The sequence below is a fragment of the Camelus dromedarius genome, chromosome 1 (genome assembly GCF_036321535.1).
Source record: "Camelus dromedarius isolate mCamDro1 chromosome 1, mCamDro1.pat, whole genome shotgun sequence".
Classification (NCBI taxonomy): domain Eukaryota; kingdom Metazoa; phylum Chordata; class Mammalia; order Artiodactyla; family Camelidae; genus Camelus; species Camelus dromedarius.
The window spans coordinates 106224767-106239008 of NC_087436.1; the positions used below are offsets into that span (position 1 = coordinate 106224767).

Here is a 14242-nt window from a genome sequence, read left to right on the forward strand (position 1 = left end):
CAAATGAGACCTGGGGCAGCATCAGTGAAAGAGACTGACTGGCATGAAGCAGGGATTGGGAACACGGGCCTTGGGGTCAGATCTGGGCTACCTCCTGGCCCATCACCTAGGCAAACAGCTTTGTCTCCCTTGGGTTTTTCATCTGTAAAGCAGGAGCAAAATGATGACTTCAGGGTATGTTCTTAAAGGATAAATGAGGTGAGGTTAATAAAGCATTCAAAGTACCAGGTATGTAGGTCCATACTCAGTAAATACTGGCTGATCGTATTATTATGGTGGTGGTTACTGCGGGGATTTAAAAAATAAGACATGGGGTTATGAGGCTCTATGTGCAATGGTAGATCGTAGTGGGGAATCTTACAATCACTTCTGGAATATGAGAATCACTATCACTAGGGATAGTGGAATCTATTTTGAGGCTGGCATGCCAGGATGGAGAAATTACCTGAAACTTATCTTTCCATGATGTGCTGAAGAAACTAGCAAGTTCTAACTTGGCTAAGAGACACTTAAGCAGAGGCTTGAGAGCATGGGCTGCTGCTGTGTTTGGATCGCTGAAGGGTTGTCCTACAGAATAGGCTTTAGAATTCTTTATGAAATTAAGAAATAGTACAGCGAGGGAAGTTGCAGGGAGAAGGGTGTCAGTTCATTTTGGGAGAAAACAATCAACCATGGACCAGGACTGGCTTGGGAGGTAGCGCGTTGGCTGTCATTGGCGGTAGGAGCACTGTTCGTATGGGTATTGGCAGGATCTTGGGGATTCCGGCATCAGCTAAGTGATTAGATTAGAGAAACCTTAATTGATACTCAATCCTCAGTTTTGTGATTCTAATTCTGGGCACTCAATGGAATCATCCAGTGGGATTTTTACCAGCTGTAACAGTGTCTCGGGCCCCATTCCTACCAATTAAATCAGAATCCCTAGGGAGGAGGCTCCTGTGACAGTGTTTTCACAGATCTTCCCAGCTGATTCTATTGTGCCACCAAATTCGATGACCACTGTTTTAACGGAAAGGAAGTAGATGCAGTTGGCACTAGCCCCAGCTGCATGTCTCAAAACTACAGGTAATCAATTCTGAGCAGCAGGAGAGAGTATCATTCTGTGTGAGAAATAGTAATGAAACAGGACAGAGTTTGGTTGGGCTTGGCTTTGTTGAGCCCCCAGGATTGAGGAGTTCATCCAAGCTGATGTCTCTTGTCATTTTGGCTAAGTTTGGGGAAAGGGTTGAGGTCCACGGTCAGCTGAAGTGCCTGCCACAGAACTCCCTATGCGGGGGACCCAGGGACTATAGATGCTCAGGATTCAACTATAGGAATGAGTCCATTTTCTCCCAAAGGAACTTGCTGTTCATGTTTACTGGCTGCTGAGTGATTCATACGGCACTGGGGGAGATGTGCTCAAATGAAACGTGTTGCTTCTATGTAAAGTAGCTTATTTCTTCCAGGATACTCTAGCCCACTGATGCAGCCCTGCAGAATAATGCAAATTCTGCTGTGACTGTGTGTGTGTGTGTGTGCGCGCGTGCGTGTGTGTTTTGGGATGAGGAAAGACGGGAACGCACATAGAAATGCACATTTCTAGGTCATAGAGCATGCCTTCACACTTCCCTCGTCTGACCTTTATGCCAGAAGCATAAGAATGACCCATTGTCCACTGGCCCTGGAGCTCGGTTGTTCCTAATCTCTGGACGCTCAGTGGCTGAGCTGGCCTCCTGCCTGGCCAGTTGGCAGCTGTCAGGGTAGCCCCGTGTATCCCAAATTTGTTCCCGCGTGGCTTCTTCCTGCCTGATCCCTCATCCTCTGGCATGGCATTTTCTCCATGACAGTCTGCCCCTGAACTGCCCTCGCTGCCGCTTTGGTAAAGGCTTGCACCGAAAGAGTAACAGCCACTGGCGAATCCAGTTTGTGTAAGCAGCATCAGCAATGGATGAGACCTCCCCCAGGCTGGAAGAAGACTGGAAAAAAGGACTTCAGCGAGAAGCGAGCTGGCAGGTAAGTGATGTCCTCAGCTTCAGACGGACCCAAATCTCTCTCTCAACTCTTAGCCCAAGTCTGGGTAATTCACATCAGTCTGTTTGCACAAATGCATTCTCTGCAGGCACGTCCATTTGGGAAAAAGTCATCATTAATTCCCGTTTCTTTGTAAACCATGCAAATAAGACTCCAAGTGAATTCCTCTAGATTCTTGAGCAAGCTAATGGAGTTTTACAAATCTATAGAGGTTGCTAAATTTATACTTTCTTAATAAAGGCCCTTGAATTAACAAGTTGCAGGTGTATATCAAAGGAAATGTGGAGATTTGGTTTGTGTGAGTATAAGTTCATTGCGATATAAAAATTTAATACAACACCTGTCATCAGACATACATTATGGTGTTATAGGAGCTTGGAATAAGGGGCTTGGTTTTAACCTATTTTAATGAGGTGACCATTCTTTTAATGCAGCTTGCATGCCTTTCTTATTTATGCCGAACCCATAATAGGTAGAAGCTTGGTGGTATGCAGAAAGTTCGAGCTAAAGGATTCATTTTGGTGTAGAGGCAGTTTTCATTAAAATATGCAAAGCAGTAATGTTTATATGTTACAATACCTATTTCAAATTAGCAAAATTATATGCTCCTGCCTCGTAAGCTGCCAACTGAAATCCCTTCCTAAATCCTGCTGAATGGCTTTGATTACTCTTCTTCACATTACACATTACACACCTCTAATGCATATTTTTACGCATCCACTCCATTGCCATTTAATTAGACAACAATATTGAAGAGCGATGCCAGAGCTTTTTTTTTTTTTTTTTTTCTCATGCTGCTGCCTTATGGAAAAAAGAACACTTCCGTGCATGAAGCATTTCTTATGGGTGGTGTTGGATAAAGTGAAACTGTGATTTTTCCATTTCGTCTAGAGCAGAAAGTTTCCTATAAAAATGGTGATTCAAGATGAGTTGATTTTCAGCCTCATTTTTAAAAAATAATTCTCCATTTTTTTTTTATAAATGGAGAAACTCTTTTCAGAAGATTTCTCCTTTGCCATAGAGATTTTATTGAAATGTAGTACTGATATTGACAGGTATATTCTGTTCTAAGCAATGTGATGTTAAGTAAGGTGCTTCGGAAAAACATCCTCCAGCCTGTCATGGAATTGGAGTCCTTCCACTTTGAGTGGGAGTGTTATTTAGGAAGCAGGAAAGCATACACATGAATCTTGGCATGCTTCTTTGAGAACATCACATGGTAGGTCCCCAGGGGGTCTAAAGAGATATTCAGATATTTTATGGCATGTTGATGTGACTTTTCGATTTTTTGTCTTTTGTTTATGTTTTCCTTTAGAAAGTTGGCATCTTTTACACAGTCTTCCTTTCAAGGGAGGATGAAGGGAGGAAGGATGTGAGGAGATGACTCAGAGATCTCTGTGGACAAAATATTTAAACTAGGAACATGAAATCCAAATGTTCTTGAGAAAAAGCATGTGTCCTATAAGGGTTAGCATCCCGGGAACCTTTGGCTTAGTGATTTCCCAAAAGGCAGACAGTGAAAGTGTTCTCCAGGCTCCTGGCCTCCAAAGATGTGATCCTCTACCAGTTGACTCTTGCCACTGATGTTATGGTAACTGAAGCTCTCCCTGTAGCTGCTAGAGGTACTGGTTTTGGAAAGGGCATCCTCCCTGACTCTGGGTCATGCCTGGCACTGTGGGTCACAGTGTGTCAGTCCCTGCTTCACTGCTTCTGGTGCTCTGCCCGCACTCTCCAGCCATCTGTGTCACCGTGCTGGGTCCTCACATCCACAGAGTCACCCCATTTCAGCCAACGCTCAAGCTGTCCCTAAAGGAGGAAATGAAATCTGATGGCATTTGTTGTAAGACCTTTGTCGTGAGAGTGACTTCTTTTGGTTATTCATGGTAGTGATGGAGTTGGGGACATATTAAAAACAAATCATGACTGAAACTGAAGCTTCAGTTTAACCAAGTACTACGTCTTGATCCAATACTTTTTTACCTAGCTACTATTTACCAAGCAGTGCTAGAGTTTGTGTGTGTTTGTGTGTGTGTGTGTAAACAAACATACATACACACTCCAATCTTCCTAAGAAGCCTAAAAGGTGGATATGACTACCCGCATTTTATAGATAAAGAAATTAAGACTCAAGGAGGTTACATAACCCGTCCAAAGCCATCCAGTATTCAAATCCATTCCTGTTTGGCTCCAGTGGTGGTGCTCTTCCCACTTTGACTGCTTTACCGTCTGAACTGAATTTTATCTCATTTTTTATCTCGTGGAATAATAGCTTATGAGCAGCTGTGATGTGGGCAGGCAGGAAGAAAGAGGAAGAAAACAAAAAAGCATGACAATCTTCTAATGGAATAATCAATTTCTGAATCATTAAGATTTTAATAAAATGTTTTTTGTAGTTTATTTTTTAACCCTTACTCTCTTCCAGGCTCTAAGCTACATTTTTAATTCTTACAAGTACTCTGACAGACAGATATTATTTAATCCTATTATACAGATGGGGAAACTGAGGCTCAGCAGTGTTAAGGAACATGTCCAAGGTCACACAGCTACATTATCATCTGAGATGATAAAAAGGGATGTGGACCCACTCAGACTGGCCCCAAAGCCCCAAGGCTGCCTCTCAGAGTTTATTTTCAGATTACAGATTGATCATACATATTTTAACTATCTCATCTCACCATGATGTGATGACATCTGGTCCCTGAGAACTCCCCTGATAGTTTTTTTTTTTTTTAATAAGTTAAGATTTGGGCAAAAATGCCTTGCTCCCTCATTTTTCCAGAATGTATTTTAATTGGATGCTGTTTGCCTTAAATGAACCAGCTTACCCATGGAGTTGGAAATGAACTGGATGCAATTTCTAGAATCAACTATAAACCTAAGAATCCATTTAAGAATATAACCTGTACTGAAAAACCAAGAGCAGAGTTAATCTCTGGTCTCACATAGCCCATTTCATCTCTGGGAGAAGTTGGGAACCAAGATGGCAGTGACTTAGGCCACCAGGTAACCATCTGACTCCTGGCAAAGTTACTAAAGGCTGCTTCTTAAACCGAGCTGATCATGCTTGAATGGGGCGTTGGAGAGAAGGTGGGAGGAGGCACTGATGCTTCATTGTTCTGGGCAATGGTCAGTTGTAAGACATTATAGAGGGGCAAAGGACTCATTTCTTCTAATGAGGTAATGTTTTATCTTGGGATGGTCCCCTTTAAGATCGCAGTGTGGCCATTGTGAATTCGTCTATCAATACTGTCTGCCTGTACCTGTCTCCCCCACCAGAAGATGAATTCCTAAAGGGCAGAGATGCATCTTGTTTGCCTGTGTCTCTGCCCTTAGCACTGAGCCTGTCACGTGCTTAACCCTGGTGATGTTTGCCTAACTGTAGGGAATTGCCAATTTGATCTGGAAGAAAGCTAAGATGTAATGTGGCCCCAAGGCCCTGATTTTACACTTGAAGAACCAAGGCTGAGGAAGGCTAAGTGACTGCCCTGAGCTCGACTGCTGGTTAGTGAGGAGCAAAAAGTGTGCACCCCCTGTTTAGCTTTCTTCCTTTTCCCTGGATTGCTTCCCCATAAACTTCCTAGGTCTCAACTCTCCCATCTGTAAAATCGGAGCTAGAATATATTACCTGTGTCTGTTTAGATGCCTCTGTTTATCACAGTATCCCTGTCTGGGCACGAGCAATAGCATAAGGGTTGAGAACATGGGATCTAGGGCCAGACTTCTGGGTTCTAACCTTGGTGTTGCCCATTTCTAACTGTGTAACACTGGTACAGTTTCTAACCTCTCTGTGCTTCAGTTTCCTCACCTACAAAATGGAGATAATTATCCTAGCTACCCTATAAGTTGTTGTGAGGATTAAATGAATCGAGTTATGAAAAGAACTTAGAAGAACCCATCAGTAAGTACCGTTTAGTGACCCACAGTGCTCACTATACATGTCAGCTGCTCTGTATCCATCCTCTGTTTAGTGAGATCAGCCATTCAATGTTTTCTTGAATGGGTATCATGTGCAGAGCACATCCACACTTAAGTGAATGAGAAGGTGACCAGAGACATTGCCTTTGAACTTGAGGGGTCATGGTGGAGAGAGCACAGCAGGTCCTTATAGGATGTCCTAGCCACAGAATGTTCCATGTGTCACGGACGCACAGAGGAGCGGCCTTCCATCTGCCTAAGGGGTTGCATGGGGGAGGTAACCTGGCGCTAACTAAACAAAGAGAAGGACTTAAGCCAGACAAAGAGCTAGGAAGAGTGTTTAGGCCAAGAGAGAGAACACGTCAGGGACAGGAAGGACAGAGTCTCCAAAGTATGTGTCGAGCAGCCAGTGTCCTTTGGTGCTGGCCTTTCAGGGTGAGGCAGGAGTGGTGATGAGTCTGAAGGAGCAGGAAGGAGAAAGTTCCTGTGTGGTCAGACCAAACAGCTTCAAATGGCAGTGGACAGCCACAGATGGGTTTTAAGCAGAGGCATGACATAGAAATCAACATTTTTTTAAAAAGACATATCATTCTGGCTTCAGTGTGGAAGATAAATTAGACTGTAATCAGACTAGAGGCCAGAAACCCAGCTAAGAAGCTGCTTCAGTGAGGGCTGGCTGGACCGTGGAAATAAGATGGAGATGGAAGGTTAGATTCCAAAATATCTAGAAGACACCAGCCTCTGGATTTGGTGATTGATTGATGCAGGGAGTGAGGGTGTGGAGACTCGAATGGCTCTTTAGGGTGGCTAGGTGGGTATCAGTGACATCATCTGAAAAGAGATCGCTGGAGAGGAAGATGGTTTTTGGGCTCATGATGGTGGGGGCAATAACTAACGTAACAGTGGAGGAGAGTTAGAGAAATATGAATATGAATCCTATAGTATTTTATACCAGCAGGCTAAACAAAACCCTGTGAGGACTCAGAAAACCCAGAGAAGGTGAGAATATCAGGGATATGACCAAGAGCTTGCAGCCAGAGAGCCTCAATTTGTAGATGAGGAAGTTTCAGAGAGGTGAGGATCACCTAACTAGTCCGTGGAGCCTAGACCAGGCGGGCCCAGTGCCCAGCAGGTCTGTGGGAAACCGTAGGCCTGGAAACTAGAGGGCCTGACTGGGGAAGGCCTATTGGACTCAGATGTGTGGCCTCAGGCAAGTCCCTTTTCTCTTTCTCTCATATGTTTCCTCCTCTGTAAGATGGGAAACACCACTTCCCAGGTAAAAATTTACTGAAATAATGTGTGTTTGAAAACATTGTGTCTGATGTAAAGCATTCTATAAGGGTATGATTTTTATCTCTAAATAACTGAAAATAAAACAGAACTGTATCATTGAAATAATACCAAATGCACACATAGTTTCGTGTTACTCTCCACCTTGCCTTCCAATTCCATGGTTACTTTGCATTTCTGTTTCCATGCAGGAAGGAAAAAAAGTATGTTTGAGGTTGTTTCCTGCTGTCAGGAAAGAATATGTTTCTTTGTGTTTGATACACCCCCACATTGAAATCGATGGAATTGTGGTTTGTATTTTGAGTTTACTTGATGTTTAGAGAAATCTCTGCTTCAAGATACTAATGTCATCTATCAAATGAGCAAATTGTGATGATGGGATAAAATCAGCACCTGAGGATAGAGACTGACCGGTTCTAACTTGATGGCAGGAGTATGATGGATCTAGTAAGAAATGTTTTGAATGTAGAAACCTTAAGAGTTTAGGTTAATCAGAATACAGGCTCCATTTTTCTTCTGTTGTTACATTTCTGGCACAATGGTATGTTTGAGAAGTCCCCTGCTTTTTTGCTGATTGTAATTTTTTATTGCCTTCTGAAGTATCTGGGACTCATTCATTCATCCCTTCATTGGGTCCAGGAAGATGAAGTGTTTGATGTTCTTCTGAGATTCACACACCATCGATTTATAAAGCTAGAAGAGACCTTGGGATGCCATGTCACTGTTGGTTTTCACCCTCCATGCTCCTCACTCTGAGCAGAAGCAAGTCCAAAAGGCTGAAGACTGATGACCTTCTGTAGCTTCTCTCCATAACTCTTTCCTGGGTCTAACAAACGATTCTTCGGTTAAAGAAATGCTTCCTTGTGGCGGATTTAAACCGCACCCGTTGCAGCCTAGGACCAGTCCTGCCCCTTCATCCTCCATGGAGGTGGAGAAAAACAGCTCAGTCACTGTCTTCAGGAATCAGCCTTCCTGGCCTTGAAGATCATTATGAAAGCAGCCTTCAGCTTTTGCTCCTCAAGGCTAAGCAACCTAAATCCTTAGGAATAATTCTTCATTTCCATCTTCTTGAGTTTCTCTGAACCTTTTCCAAATCTGTTCACTACCTTTAGATTCTATAGCCCAAAACTCTCCAAGAGGGTCTAGCTCGGGCGAGCCAGTAGTTGTGCGCTGTTCATTTATGCAATTAGCTAAGACACATGTACTGAGCTCTACATTTTAAATAGACCTCTGGGCAAAGTCCTGAGGGTACAAAGATCAGTGAAAATAGCATAAGGTAGCACTTAAGAGCCTGGTTCATACCATGGATCACTCTTACCAGCTGTATGACCTTGAGCACGTTACTTAAACTCTCTCAATTCTTTTGTGGGCAAGATGAGATAATGACAGTATCCACTTCATTGGGTTGCTGTGAGGATTAAGTGGATAAGTACCTGTAATACACTTAGAATAGTGGTCGATGCATAGTTGTGGGCACATAACTCTTGTTATATAAAGTAAAAATTAATAAGGACACAGATCCTGCCCTCTAGTTACACCCACTCTACGTGGAAGGATGAACTAATAAATAAACAGCTAATTACAGGTCGGTATGTTCAGTGCTCTGGTAGCAGTCTGAGCACATGGGATGGAAGTTCAGGGGAGTGAGAGGAATTGTGCCCCAGGAATCTATCAGGAGTGGCTTTGTGGTTCAAGGAAGTTGGACTGTTTGATGCATGCCTTAAAATCACATATCATTGACATAAAAGGCTGGGAGAGACGTTGGGGTGACATCTCCTTGTTCGTGCTCACTTGACAGACGACCAAGTTGGGTCTTAGGGGAAGAGTGAGGGCTTTCCAGGTGATGAAGAGGGTGAAAAGGCATTCCAGGCAGAGGGAGCCTTGTGAACAAAGAACTAGATGAGTAGACATCTGGCTCATGTTTGGAAGATGGTGAGCGGCTGGTCATGTCACAGGGTGTGGTGGGCAGTGAGGCTGAAGGGGGCTCTTCCATCTGGGTGGCATCAGGATGTGAGTGGAGCTGGGGGCCTTGCTGAGGCCTCTGCCGTATCCTTAACCTAATCCATGCTCCTGGGGCTTTACTTTAAACAGATGTGTTAGGGCAGCTGCTGCAGCATTTGCTGTTTCTCTTCTAGTAGTTATCTTACTCTGTCTTGGATCAGAGTTATGTATCAACCCCTGGAGGCCAGAATCTGATCTTCTTCATTTTCCTATTTCTCTCAGAGCCTAGCGTAGTACCAGGCACAGGGTAGGCTTAAGTCATGTGTGTTGAAATCAGGTTTGCCGGGTGTAACCAGTGCCCTCATCCGCCTGTTCTAGGACAGCAAGTTGTGCTCCTGCATGGATGAACACGTGCTAATAAATGAATCCAGGGCTTTTACAGTTCTCAAATTTGACTCAGTTTCGAGCACCTCTTGGGAAGAGAACAGTGTTGTGTAAAACCCAAAAAGCCAACACGAGAGACCAATTCACCCCGTGGTGTGTCCGCCTTTTCTGTTCAGCTCCCTGTGCTCCCGTGTGCCACGTTCCCGGCTGGTTATTCTGACAGACACCCGATGAACGCCGAATGAGTTTAAGACTGAGATGCTTCCCTTCTCGAACTCTCTCTTGAGCATTGACTTCTGTAGGTCACAGTCCACACTGCTCGTGGCTGCAGAAGATTCGAGATGTGGAGGGCAGATTTTAAAAGAAAGTTGAGGAGAAGGCAAGCTCTTGACTCGCTAAAGAGACATATATGTTTTACATCAAGTTCCCCTGTTGAAAAAATGTCCGAAGAAGTGAGAAATACTCTGGTCATAGCAGTGGGTTGAATGCAGCGATTCTCTCACTTAGGGAGCAAAAGCTGCAATTTTCTATCTAATTCACTCCTCAGTCATTCCACGGCCCCTGTCTCAAGCTCAATTTCAGCTCAGTCCCCAGTACACAGAGCCACTGTACAGTGTATGAAGAAATGACCGACCAGAGGGACCAAGGGGAAGATGGAGCCGTGTGGTGACCAAAGCTTGAGTTACGGAGTAGCCCTGGGATTCACGTGGCATCTCTCCCCAGCGCCTCTCACAAAGGCCATGTAAAATAGGTCATTTCTCCTCTAGCCTTTAAATTGTAAGGACCTTCGCCAGATAGGCTAAGATGATCAGACACAGCCTGATGCTTCTGTTCAAATGCTCACCACATATATATGGGGAAACAGACAAATTTCCTGGAGACTCAGTGGGTAGTGCCTGGATTGAAAGTTCACTGCCTCCCAGGCTTTGAATTGAAATGGAAACGGACTGGCTCTCTGCAGAACTCCATTACTGTTGATGACTATTTGTCTTTTTCAGTGGAGTTCGAGTGAGCAATAAATATGACTGCTCTTGAGGGAGCGTGTCCTGAAAACGGCTGGATCTTTCCTTACACGTGTCAAGTGTATTTCAGTTTTCAAAAGCACATACCCGTTTGCACTCCTTTTTCAATCTCATAGAAGCCCGGCGAAGGAAATGGCAACTGTGTTTTTATTATCAGTCGTCCGATGCATAAACCAAGGACTGACAGGTTAAGAGCCTTGCCCAGCAGGACCAAGACTAGGATCTGAGACTTAGGTGCCATCCTGCGCTTGTGTGCTCAGATCCAGCTGCCTTTCTGTTCACTGGTCCAGGGCCAGCTTTCCTAAAGCTTGTGAAAAAAAGGGTGTTCCTGAATGCATACTTAATTAGCCCCAATCAGTTGTCCCCTTCCTAAAAAAGGGTGACACTTAAAGCTAAAAACCTGTATGTAATCATTTCTGAGGAAGAGCTTCTCCCCCCAGCGCCAACAACGAAACTGCCTGGTGGAGAAGCAGGATGTGCATGTTCCTCCGTGCTGATCGTGGTGCTTGAGGCATGGGCTCCGTGCGGTGGTGGGAGTCCAGCAGGGCTATTACACAGTCAGTAATCCAGGGAAACGCTGCAGAAATACATAATTTTGCGTAACACTCTAAAAGACTTTATTTTTAGCATTGCTGGATTCCTTTTTTTTTTTTTTCCCCACATTGGAAAAGGAGGCACATCATCTCCCACAACTCAGCTCCTTGCCAGGATGTGACTTAAACAGCACGAATCACCTCAGCCCCACCTTCTGGATGAAGCAGTTTTGGTGAATCAAGCCTCTGAACGAATAAGACCAAATGTTTTCTTTAGAAATATTAGGAGACTAAAATGGTCAAGAGGTCACGTAGTACAGCTTTTTTATTTTTGTGGGAATAATAATAAACTCTTAAGTACACTGATCTCTGAAATATACTGTTTGTTGATAGTCTTGGTGTTCACATGTAACTTGAGGATCCGTGGGGAAGCATCCTATGTTGCACTTTTTATGTCTGTGTTTCATCTGCCTAAAATCAATTGACTCTTTTCTCTCCCATCTCCTTTCTCAACCAAAAAAAAAAAAAAAAAAAATTAAAATACCTCCTAGTCATCTTTAAAAACTCCTATCACCAACTCATACGTGCTTGAAATTCTAAAATATAATATTACTTATACTCCAAGCATAAACTCTGGAGTCGGACCAATGTAAAATTGAAATCTGCTTTGCCATCGACTAGTTGGACACCTTGGATATATTTCTGCTTTAAGTCCTCAGTTTCACTACCTTTAAAATGAGACGATGATAGTAACTTTATTCTAAGATAATTATGAAGATTAAAGGAAATAATATACCTAAATCCCATGGCAAAATGACTAGCATCTAGAAGGCACTCAGTAAAAATTAGGAATTATTACTCTTATTGTAAAGGTGTTTCCATCAAGGCCAGGATAATGACAATGTCGTTCACAATCCCATTTATGCCAACCTACTCATACATGGAACAGAACTAAGACATAGAGGAGACAAAAAAGTATATGATCAGGTAAAATTATTGTCTATATAGGAAAGCAAAGATATTTAGAAAAACTGAAAAATTATTTTAAAAAAATGAGAGTTGAGTTAGTTGATTCAATATAAAATAAATATATAAAAATTAATAACTTTCTGGTATAGTAGTGATAACTAGTTAGACAAGATGAGTACTGAAGTCATTCAAAATAGCACTAAAATATAAACTATGTAAAAATAAACTCACTGAGTAATAACACAGACTCTGTATGAAGAAAACTGTAAAACTTTAGCAGGAGACATAAGGAAGACTTGAATAAATGGAAAAGGTGTCATCTTCCTAGAAAGGAGGAACAAATCCTCTCAACAGCTTAATTATGACCAAATTTTTGTTAAATTGCATATAGTAAATTGAAATATACACTTGGTACACTAAAAAAACCCTTAATTCTTCTCAAATGAATGTATATGTGTCATGTAATTCTAGCTGAAATCACATTGCTGCTGTTGTTTTCTGGAAACCTGACCAGGTATTGTAAAGTTTATCTTGAGTAATAAAAAGGATGAAAAAGCTAAAAATACTTAAGAAGAAGAGCAGCAAAGCAGGCTTTTCTCTAGTAGGTGTTGTAATGTACTATAAAGTTATGGTAATTAAAACAGGATGTTCTGGAGAAAGAATCAACAGACAGTGGGGTTGAAATATGCCAGAAACAGACTCTAAGAAAAATAGGAGTTTATGATGTGGATTTGGTCAAGATTAGATTACATATTAGTTGAAGAATTGACAATTATGCAATAAATGGTGTTGACTCACCTGGTTAACTGACTGGGAGAAAAGACAACAAATTAAATTCCAGGGAGAAAGAGTAAAATGTAAAACATTCAAAACATATAAATAAAAGGAGAATGTATAGGCTAATATTTATCTGACCTTGGAATGGGAAGGCTTTCAGAGCATAAAGAAAGAGAGTGACAATTTTGATTATGTAAAAATCTAAAAATTCTCCATGTCAGAAATGTAATAAACAAACAAACAAAAATGCAACAAATAATAAAATGGAAAAATATTTTTGACAAGTCTGATCTAAAAGGCTTGCTGTTTGTAACAAATTGAGAAATTTATAAATAAGAAATGATGTAATACTCCGCTTGAAAAAAATGAGTTTGGCCCATGAACAATTAACAATAGATACATGTTATCAATAAGTACATGAAAAAAATTGTAATCACGTTTGTCAGCAGAGTTATTCAAATTAAAACAATAGTGGAAACACAAAGATTTTGAAAAGCAGTGATGTTGGTGATGATGTTGGTGATGATACTGGTGATGACAGGATGAATCCAATGTACCGACAGCCTCTGACTCTCAGGGGAGGGTGTAAATTCTTGCCGCTTTTCTGGAAATCAACTAGAGAATATGTGTAAATCACTTTAAAATGATAAAAAAGCTTGACTTAATCCTATTCTAGAAATAGGTATTAAGGAAGTTATCTGAGACAAAGATAAAACTTCATGTAAAAGGATGCTTATTTTGTTGTTGCTTATATAAAAGTTTGACTCATCCTAAAATTCTAATTATAGGATGGTCAAGCATACTATGATATAGTCATCAAAAACTGTGTTTCCCATATTAAGCATGGGGGGATGCTTTTGATATAATATTAAGTGAAAACCATGGACAGTATACTTTTTGGGTTAAATATGGAAACTGAAACCCAACAAAAGAAAATAAAGACATAAAAAAAAAGGTTTAAACCCCAAAGACAAAGAAAATGAAAGAGGAGATGATATTGGGAAAGAAATGTCTACCGGATTTTGAAAGCTCAAAAGTGAATTTAAAAAGAGAATAAACAAATACTGATTTGGCACAGCATTAAAATAATAGTGAATTCTAAGCTTTCAAGGGGGAGAAATCAACAAAAAGCAGCTGTTTGGTACTGCCAAATTCTGAAAATGCTCAGGAATTGGATGGGCCAAGTATCTTAGAAGGTGAGGCTGAGAAGTAGAATGGAAAGCAGTGAACAGGTTGAAGATATACAAAAATAGCAGAGAGATCAGATCCCTTCTCTCACTGGACCAAAGCAGAAAACAGGTAGTTCATATCCTAATGGAGTTGAACCAGAAAAGATCCAGGCTTGAGGACCAATCTAGCATCTCAGAGGGGCAGGTAATATGCCTTATGAAAATAAGCAGG

General features: G+C 41.8%; 1 protein-coding gene across 1 annotated transcript in view; it reads left to right on the plus strand.

The window, feature by feature from the left end:
• The first annotated feature begins 1775 nt into the window (after positions 1–1775).
• PPARGC1A (PPARG coactivator 1 alpha) overlaps positions 1776–14242 on the plus strand; it is a 291632-nt gene continuing 279165 nt past the window's right edge. Inside the window, exon 1 of the mRNA XM_064487778.1 lies at positions 1776–1992. Within this exon, the coding sequence (XP_064343848.1) occupies positions 1924–1992 (69 nt within the window). The 5' untranslated portion in view covers positions 1776–1923. The remainder of the gene's footprint in view (positions 1993–14242) is intronic.